Source organism: Poecilia latipinna, unplaced genomic scaffold (assembly GCF_001443285.1).
Source record: "Poecilia latipinna isolate Pla-1442-1.1 unplaced genomic scaffold, P_latipinna-1.0 Scaffold765, whole genome shotgun sequence".
Taxonomy (NCBI): Eukaryota; Metazoa; Chordata; class Actinopteri; order Cyprinodontiformes; family Poeciliidae; genus Poecilia; species Poecilia latipinna.
Window position 1 is genome coordinate 161,110 of NW_015113381.1, and position 9,105 is coordinate 170,214.

The following is a 9,105-nucleotide window of genomic DNA, read 5'->3' on the forward strand; positions in this document are numbered from 1 at the left end:
TTTCCAGACTCAAAGACCTTGATTTCCAAAGAAAATGTCAAATTCACATCATTTTAGAGGTTTTTGGTCAACTATTAAGCAGTCAGATCTTTTTCTCCTTAGTCCAGAATGTAAGAGGAATCTGTCTCTGACTCTGCTTTATTTTCACACAGACCTGACCTGAACAGGTCTGTGTGGTGGTTCTTCAGCACTGACTCCACCCGCAGGTCATATTTGTGATTCACCTTTTAAACTCTTAGATTGTGTTTCACAATCTTCTGAAAAATGCAGTTACCCCTACTGCAGCATTGTGATTGGTATCAGCCTCAATGGGCTTGTTGTGTACAGGTCACAACAAGCCCATAACATAATAGTTTTGAACTGTTAAATACTTTTTTTTTTTTTAGCTCGCAATGATGTTATGTCAAGACATGTTTATTTGTGTGGCACATTTCAGCAAGAAGGAAATTAAAAAGTGATTTTCATAAAAGAAAAACATGAAATCATCAATTATCAAGCAGTAACAATAAATGAATTTGATGATTTCATTTATTGTAAGACATTATCAATACTTAAAGCAATAATATTTGATGTAAATTATTAAAACATATCACTATTTTAAATAAACTGCCAGGTTATTATTTTATTTTTGGCCACATACAAATATCTGTATGTTTATTTTGCCCTGGGATTTTTGACTGACATTTGTCAAGATACAAAAGGGTACAAAATTTAGAGAGAAACACCCTGGAAGATTTTGTGATTTTTTTTATTTTTTTCATTTATATTCCTATTCCAGTCATGTGATTGATTATCTGACCGCAGTTCAGCTCGTTTCGCAACCTCTACCTCCAGCTAGACTTAGGGTTGTTTTGTTTTTTTTGGCCTTCTTGCCAAACTGTGTCACTATTCCTTGAAATATGTTCGTCGCGCAGCCATTTCCCGGTTAAACACGCCTCCATCCTCAGCAGCGAGCCAAGCAGCAGCTCCGGTAGTGCTGAGCGCTCCGGGTTAAAGAGCAGAAAACGGCATTTTTAATGAAAAACAAACCCTGATCTCCGATGTGTGGAGGAAAAGCACCGAGGGGTCCATCGCTCTGACGAAAATTCCTCAGGTAAATCACTGTAAAATATTTCTGCACGTTTGTGGGAACAGCGATTCATATCATGAAGGTGCAGTGGGCGTAATGTGGTGCCTAAACCGAAACTATAGGGAAAACAGTTATAATTCTTGCATATTTAGATATTCCCAGCGGAGTTTGTTGGGTTTGTGCGAGTAGTTTTAATGTGGCAGTCTAAAAGGATTTGGAGTTGTTGTTTTGTTTTGGGTTTTTTATGATAAAGTTTGTACCCCAGTCTGAAGTTTGCGCAGCGCGACAGGGAAGTGGCGGCTGCCAAACTGTGGCGCAGAAATGACATCTGCTGTAAAACGTTTTATCTCTATAGCCCTAAAACAAACATTTTAAATAGAAATCTACGGAGGATTTACAGCATAAACATTTACGTGGTTAAAAATAATAATTGAGTTAACTTTAAATTGAATTTGTTTTATAGCTTCCGAGTTTTGTTGTGCCAGATTCTCAATTTAAAAAAAAAAAAAAAAAACACCTCATACTTATCAGATCCAATGTTTTGTCATCAGCTATGATTTGGTTTGCGTGTTTCCTCTGTTTCTAGAGAAAATAATTACTATTTAAAGTAGACTGAACTGATTCTGTGACTAATCCCGCATAAAAAATACACGTGATGTATAATAATGAGTAAATAAGGCGTTTAATCTACAACTATTACCCTGAAATGACTCTTTTTACACTTCTTACAATTCTTAATATCTACATCCACTTGAGATCAAATGGTGCAGCAAATAATCAAATCGTCACAGTTGATTAAAACAAAATCTACAGTGGATTATAATATGTGTGCTCTCTTAAAGGCACAGCTCCTCATTTTAACATTTATTTTCCTCACATTCTGGATTTTGTCTTATCAGATGCTTCAGGTGTTGACAGGATTGTTAGGGAATCATTATTTTTGAACAGAGGAGAGGATGCATTAAAAGATTTATCTTTCCTGTTGTCGTTAATACCACAGCGTCATCATTCTGTATGAATCCAGATTAGCTAATGCTAGTGGATGGGAACACCTGGACCAAACTATTGTGGGTTTCTACAATCTGGAAAAAGTCAAAAAGTCACACAGATTTATGAAGATGCTTTTAATTAAGCTTTTCCCCTTTTGCATTGGATAATTATTTACAAAGAACCCAAAGATTATTTAAGAAAAATGGATGCTGCTTCTAATTCATTGATTACTTTTATTTAAAGCATTTTTGATCTAGAAACAATGTGGTGTTAAAAACAAAAATATTACAACAGTTTAAGTTGATACATTTTTGTTTTTTTTACATTGTCTCTATCAGGTAAAAACTCTGGAAATGTTTTAAATGTTATGCTCCCAGTTCACATGATCATCAGAGACTCTTAGTTTCTGCTGCTGAGAACCAACTGTGCTGGGTTTATGCTAAGTGAAGATGCCAAAAGATTTATATTTATTTTTAAAAATAAAAAATAAATCTTGAAAAGTTTTAGACTACCCCTTAACTACCAGAATCACTTTTAGCCAGAGTCTCCTGAAAAGTTGTTGCAATTTTAACATTCAAAAATAGCTCTTAGAAATGTAACCAAATAAAATACCATAAAGTCAGCGTTTTATGATTTTCTGTTTTAAATTTCCCAGTGTACAGTAACATGTTTGCACTGATAAAAGCTTTGGTAACAATGAATTGGCCTGAGGCCAGGCAGCCTGTGACAGTGAACGAGTGGGCGAATGTTCGTAGGAAGAAGGCGATTCTGGAGGGCTGATGTTTGCCAGACGTTTGCTCACTCAGCATTCAAGCGCAGACGAAAAGGCAACATGAATTAGAAGCAGATCGCGAGTTCAATCCGAGGCGCAGGAAGAGACTTTTGATGTGGTTTATGCAAAAAACAGATGTTTTTGTGCTGATTCCTGGTAATGTACGATATTCCAGTGAAATTTCCCAGAGCAAATGTTTTTCTTTAATTCTTTTAAAGCGTAAAACACAGCTTGTATTGAAGGTGTCGTTCACAGACTGTTTTCTTTCAGGTGGTCTCAAATGGATTGAATTAAATCCACAGAAATATGGAGGGAATAGGGAACCAAGGAAGATGTACATTCACCGTCTTGCTCCTGATGGTGAGAACGGCTCCAAGTTCATAAAACATAAAAAAAGTTACACTTTTGTGGAAATTACTGTTTGCAAATTTATGCATGCTATATGTTCTTTGTTTTAGCTAATGAGCAGTGGTGTGTTGACGATAGAGAACAAATGTAAACCCTGGGAGTATGAAATAGATGGAATATGTTGCAACAAATGCCATCCTGGTACAGTAACCCTGCGATGATTCAAAAAAAAAAATCTCATGGTGTCATTTTAGTTTTTTTTTAACTGGATTTGTTTTGTTGTTTTCTTCTTTCAGGTTTCAAACTAGTAGAAAAATGTACCAGCAATACAATTAGTGTCTGTGAGCCTTGTGGTGATGGTGAATTCTCAGACCAGATAAACTTCAGTCTTACCTGCAGAAGATGCAAAACGTGCAAAGGTAAAGCAACATTACCTTTTTCTAATGCATTGCGTGGGAATTGTGATTAGCAGTAATTAAATTGACTCATTTTAAACTTGTTTGCTTTTTTACAGATTCAAAGCTTGAATATCAGGTATCAGCATGTCGAAACGATAGCAACACTAAATGTCAATGCAATAAAGGCTACTATAAAAATAACATTGATTCAGAAACATACGACTGTTTGAAATGTAAGACATGTGGACTGAATGAGATCGAAATACAGCCATGTGAGTCTTAACATCATATTGAATTATAAATTAATCTTTCACTCAGTCGAGGCCTTTATTTGAACCCTGTTTAAATAAATACTTGTGTTGCACAGGTACACCTGAAACCAACACCGTGTGTGATTGCCAGGAGAACTTTTTCAGAGAGAAGGGCAAGTGTGAGCCCTGCAGCCGGTAAGTCAGCCATGCTTTCACGTTAGCGCTCTTCGTTCCCATCTCTCTGCTTCTGATGGGAGTTTTTTTGTTGACACGTTCATTTGGGGAAGTTGTTTTGTAGAATTGAAACTTGCGTCTCACGTCCGACTTTGTTCAACATTTCCATTTGTTGGCAATACAGGAGAAGTTATGACACACTGAAAGTTGCTCACTGGCATTTTTCAAGCCCTTAAAAAAAAACAGCTCGGTATTTAAATGGAAATTAGAAAAAATAAACTGATTATAAAAATACGAACTGATTCTTTGGAGCTTTTGTGTTAATTATCGGATAAAATGTCAAAGCAGAACTCGAATCACATTCAGGGAATTTAACTTCATGAGATCTACAGATGTTTTCTGTCCATTTCCTACCGAACTGGTAGAGCTTTATTTGGCGTTCACTTATGCCTGATGGTGTCTTTCAAAGAGTACATGCAGAGTTACAGAGCGGACGCTGTAAAAGCAAGTCAGCCTTTATGTTAATCACTTCCTATGAAGACGTGCTACTTCCCCTCCGTGTTCTCAAACATCCTCTTTGTTCTTCACAGTTGTTCTCTGAAGTGCGCACAACACTGTACAACTCCTGCTCCGCCAAAAGGTAAGCGCTGGCACGGCCACCGACATCAACCACACAGTCCCACTAAGAGCAGAAGTGTTTCCAAACTTCACCCTGACTCACGTTTTCTTCTCCTTTTTAAACTCTGGGACGCCGACTTTTAAAGTTCGAAAAATTTCCAGAAAACTACTCTTGAAAAAAGTAATATCCCAGTTTTGACTCCTTTGTAAGGAAGACTGCATTCTCAGAAGAGGCGGTAGTGGTGACAGTAGTGTTTGGTGGTGGGGCAGTTCTCCTTTTCTGTAGTTTGTGTCAACATCAGCAAACCTGTGACAAAGACCGTCACTACTGGTAGCCTTGTACAACACAAGGCATTCACGTCCCTTGACCTTTTCGTGTTTTGTCTCATGATAGCCACAAACCTCACTGCGTTTCTTTGGGATTTTACTGTGAGAACACAAAACACAAAATGGCACTGAATGTTTTCCTGTTTTCAAATTGAGCTCGAAAGACAGGTGTAAGTTTATGTGCATTCTGCCCATTTTACTCTGATACCCCTAAATAAAGCTAACTGCTACCAATTGTGTGCAGTTTAATCTCTGCGTAGCAACAGCTGGTGTTTGAAGGAGGTTTGTTAGAGAGCATTACAGAGCAAACATAAAATCACAAAACCCAAACACAGCAGAGATGTTGGGGTTAAAGTTGTGGAGAGGTTTTAAGCAGAATTAGGATATAAAACAATATCTGATGGATTACTTTTCAATCGGATGAAAAGCCTCTGTTGAGAGAGACTAATGGCTGTGGCACGGTGGTGGCAGTATCATGCTGTGAAGATGTTTTTCTCTAATAGGAACCAGGAAGTTGGTCAAAGTTGGTAGAAACGTGCATAAGCTAAATATGCTGCTATCTTGAAAGAAAACCTGCAAAAGTGGAGCTTCACCTAAAAGCTTCACCTAAAAGCAGGAAAACAATCAGTGCGTATGACCTAGTCAAAGTAAGAGAATCTGTGGCACGACTTGATTACACAGGCTGTCCATCCAATCTCTCTGGGGTTGAGATGTTTAGCTAAGAAGAATAAACAAATATTTCAGTCTCTGTATGTACCAAGCTGCTGAAATTAAAACAAAATAAATAAATATACATTACATCCATAATGTCGAGTGAATGATTTTCCTTTCTCTTCACAACTGCATTGGTCTATCACTTAAATATGAACAGTTCTGTCGGTGTCAGTACATTCACAAGAGTAGTAATAATGTTAAAAATCCATAAAAGATCTAATTGTATTCAGCAGGAATGCAATTTAAAGAAGCAATTCACCAACACAGATACAACAAAGTAAAATATTTCGTGTTTTTTAACGAGTAATCTCTGGCTCTTTCTCAAGGTCCTGTCCATCCTCACCCACAATTTATGAATGTGATCATCGGATTTTCAGTTCTGGTGGTTTTGCTGGTTTTGGGGATTTTAATCACCTTCATAGTCACAAAACGCTCGTTCAATAAGAAGATGCTGAGTCTGTCCTCCAGATCATCTGTCCAGCAAAAGGAGCAGAGCAAGGTATCCTGACTGTCCTGTGTGTGGCTGCTTTGTTCAGTTTCGTGTGCGTGTATGGTTCGTAATGCTTGTTTTCTTGTCTGCTAGGATTTCCTGGTGAGTATTAATGAGACTTCAGTGGAAACCAGTCTGGAGGAGGCTGCCGAAACCTCTCTTGTTGAGCAGGAGTTATCCAAGCTGCCTGACTGTGTCCCGATGAGTAAGTCTATTACTGCATCCGCTGACTTCAACTCATAAAAAACAGAAGAAAAAAAACAACTGTGCTGACTCTTTATGTTTCCCCCCTCCCCGCCCCCGCCCCCTGTTCTGCAGTCCCCGACCTCATCTACTCAGTGCTGGATCTGGTTCCCTTGCAGCAGATGAAGCAGCTGGTTCGCGCTCTCGGCGTCACCGACACAGAGATCGAGCAAGCAGAGATGGACAACAGGTACTGCCGGGAGGCTCACTACCAGATGCTGCGGGTCTGGGCCCAGAGGGCGCCGCAGACAGTCGGAGGGGGAAAGGCTGAAACTGTAAACCGGCAGGTTTTGGAGGAGCTCTTAAGCAAACTGAGACAGCTTCACCTGAGCCGAGCAGCCGAGGAACTGGAGACAAAGTATGCCATTCAGTGATGCAATCCCCGCCAGCCTGGACTTAAAAAAAAAAAGCTTACAGAACCAAGTATTGTTCACCTAGGGACCCTGCAGAGGGTGGATTAAAGTGGACACGGTGCTAAAACCAAAGGAGCAGTTTTATTCCACCAGCAGGACGGAGAGCTTTCCCTCGGATCCTCCACTGTGCCAGCAAAGAATCAAACGGGACTCAAGCAAACGGACCAAACAAATGCAGCTTTATCAAGAACTGTTTTTACTATGAATGTTTTTACATTTACTGAGATGTAGATGAGAAGTGCAGCACAGATTCCCTTCATCAGTTGTGAAGATTTGATGTACTTATTGTAACAAAAAGTTGACAAAAACTTAACATGATCCTCCATTTATATCTGAGGTTAAAATTCAAATTTTATGCCCTGATAATCCAGAATCTGGCTGCAAGTTCAAGATAATTTGCTTCTGAGCATTTTATGCATTCAACTTGAAGAAAAGTTGGACCAACAGAGGTTCAAGTAAATAAAAAAGTAAAACATCTGACTTTAAATGAAGCAGAAAAAAACAGATTTGTGGTTTTCTTGGCTTGCGATAAGATTTTATGGGGCTTGAAAACTGTGGTTATCTTCTCATCTACTGACTTACTTTTGCCATTTTAGAACAAAATCAAGAAATATTAATTTCATTTAACATTTTAAGCTCAAGTGTTTTTGTTTTTTTAATGGAAGCAAAACGATTCCATTAAGTTTCGCTTTGAACTGAAAAAATTTCCATAATAATTTCTGAGTTACCTTAGAAATCTAAAAGTTTACCAGGTTTTATTGCGTTAATGGAGGAGAGAGTTGACAGAGAAGACTGATAATCAACACTTTGGTGGTAGAGTGATATGTTTGAGATTTCATTTAAAGTGACCCGTTTTTGCTGATGTGAGGATTTAAATGGGTCCAATTCTGAGTTTATGTTAGTTTTGCACTTTTCTAGCTACTTTTTGAAAGAATATTGTTCCTGTACACGTTGTGCAGTTGGTCGATTCAGCCGACTAACCTGAACTAGAAACAGGAAACACACAAAATATTTTTTAACAAAGTCTCTTTGAGTTAGCGAACAAAACTTGTACGTTTAGATTTTATTTAGAGATGCACCAATCAGGCTTTTTCTGGTTCACAATCTAATTCAGATCCTTTTTTTCTAAAAAATTAAGACTCATACAAGACAAAAAAATCTGCAGAAGATGCTTTGATAAACTGTTTAGTTTTCAAACCAAAATAAAGTAATCACATTACTCGATTATCTTCATTTATGCTTCAAAGTTAATGATGCATTTAAAGACTGAAAAGTGTTGGAGTTTTTCGTCGTGATGCATTTGATGAATAGGAAATGTTTGATTAGAACCGATCAGAGAAATATTTTGAATTTTGATCCTAAGCTATTGATTGGTGCATCTCTTACTTTATTATCAAACCTTTTGGTTGGTGCTTCTTCAGAAGCTAAACGGCTTTTATTTTAAACTAATTTTACAAAAAAGGGACTCAAGTAAGTCTGCACTTGTTTAATTGTGATTATATTGTTGGTCTTTTTATTCAAGAGTTTCACAGTAGAGAAGTTTTATATCTCTGAAATATATAAAGCATTTATTTTACAAAGCTTTATTATTTTTGTTAAGAGTTTAATAGATTGTAATTGCTGTGTCATTTCACTGAGGTCTGTTAAGCTACATTTTTTATAACTATTACACATTTTCACTGTCGTGAACGAACTTAAACATGCAGATAAAATGTTGTCTGGTTAGATTAAAGCTTGTCATATTTTCATAGCAGTTCCCTGTTGCGCTGGAGTAGAAAAAACAAAAAAAGAAAAGTCAGATCTGCTTTGTTGGAAACAATGAAGCCGGGGAAGTGCTTTGTTCCTCCTGAGCGAAGAACAACTCTGCTGTGCATCGCAGGCTTTTCACCGCCTCAGTAGCATTCTTCTAAGCCCCAATCATGCAAGCATTATCTTTGACACGCCTTGTCTCAAGTCTACTTCAGTTTTTATACTCATGCCATCCTTGGAGACGAGCTTGGGACGGAAGAAGCGTAACTCTAAGAGCACTTTTCTTTGTTGCTTGACACTGTATTATATGTTTGGGTTTTGAATAAAGGTGATGTGAATTTTTTGCATGTCTGAGACTCATCTGAGGGTGCGTGCGGCGTCGGGGGGGAGGAAAAGGGGAAGAAAATATTTGAGGATGTGTATCTAACTGCAGGCTCTCTGCCAATTTGCATTCCAGCAAGAGAACTTTAACACTTGGTCAGATATTTAACCATAACAGATATAACTGAGAGATTTTTGTCCTTCGTGACAGATTGTGATTTTTTTTTA

General features: G+C 37.8%; 1 protein-coding gene across 1 annotated transcript; it reads left to right on the top strand.

Moving 5' to 3' along the window:
• The first annotated feature begins 871 nt into the window (after nt 1-871).
• tnfrsf1a (tumor necrosis factor receptor superfamily, member 1a) lies at nt 872-8,901 on the top strand. Its single transcript, XM_015046144.1, has 10 exons — nt 872-1,093; nt 3,102-3,191; nt 3,290-3,380; nt 3,476-3,598; nt 3,694-3,849; nt 3,945-4,023; nt 4,593-4,642; nt 5,988-6,160; nt 6,245-6,356; nt 6,470-8,901. The coding sequence occupies exons 2-10, from the start codon at nt 3,138-3,140 to the stop codon at nt 6,766-6,768; spliced, it is 1,137 nt and encodes a 378-aa protein (XP_014901630.1). The 5' UTR covers nt 872-1,093; nt 3,102-3,137; the 3' UTR covers nt 6,769-8,901.
• Nucleotides 8,902-9,105: the final 204 nt, after the last annotated feature.

Coding starts and splice junctions, on each gene's coding strand:
- tnfrsf1a (XM_015046144.1), top strand. CDS start 3,138: ATGGAGGGAATAGGGAACCAAGGAAGATGTACATTCACCGTCTTGCTC. Junction 4,024..4,592: donor AAGTGTGAGCCCTGCAGCCG/GTAAGTCAGCCA, acceptor TGTTCTTCACAG/TTGTTCTCTGAAGTGCGCAC. Junction 4,643..5,987: donor AACTCCTGCTCCGCCAAAAG/GTAAGCGCTGGC, acceptor CTCTTTCTCAAG/GTCCTGTCCATCCTCACCCA.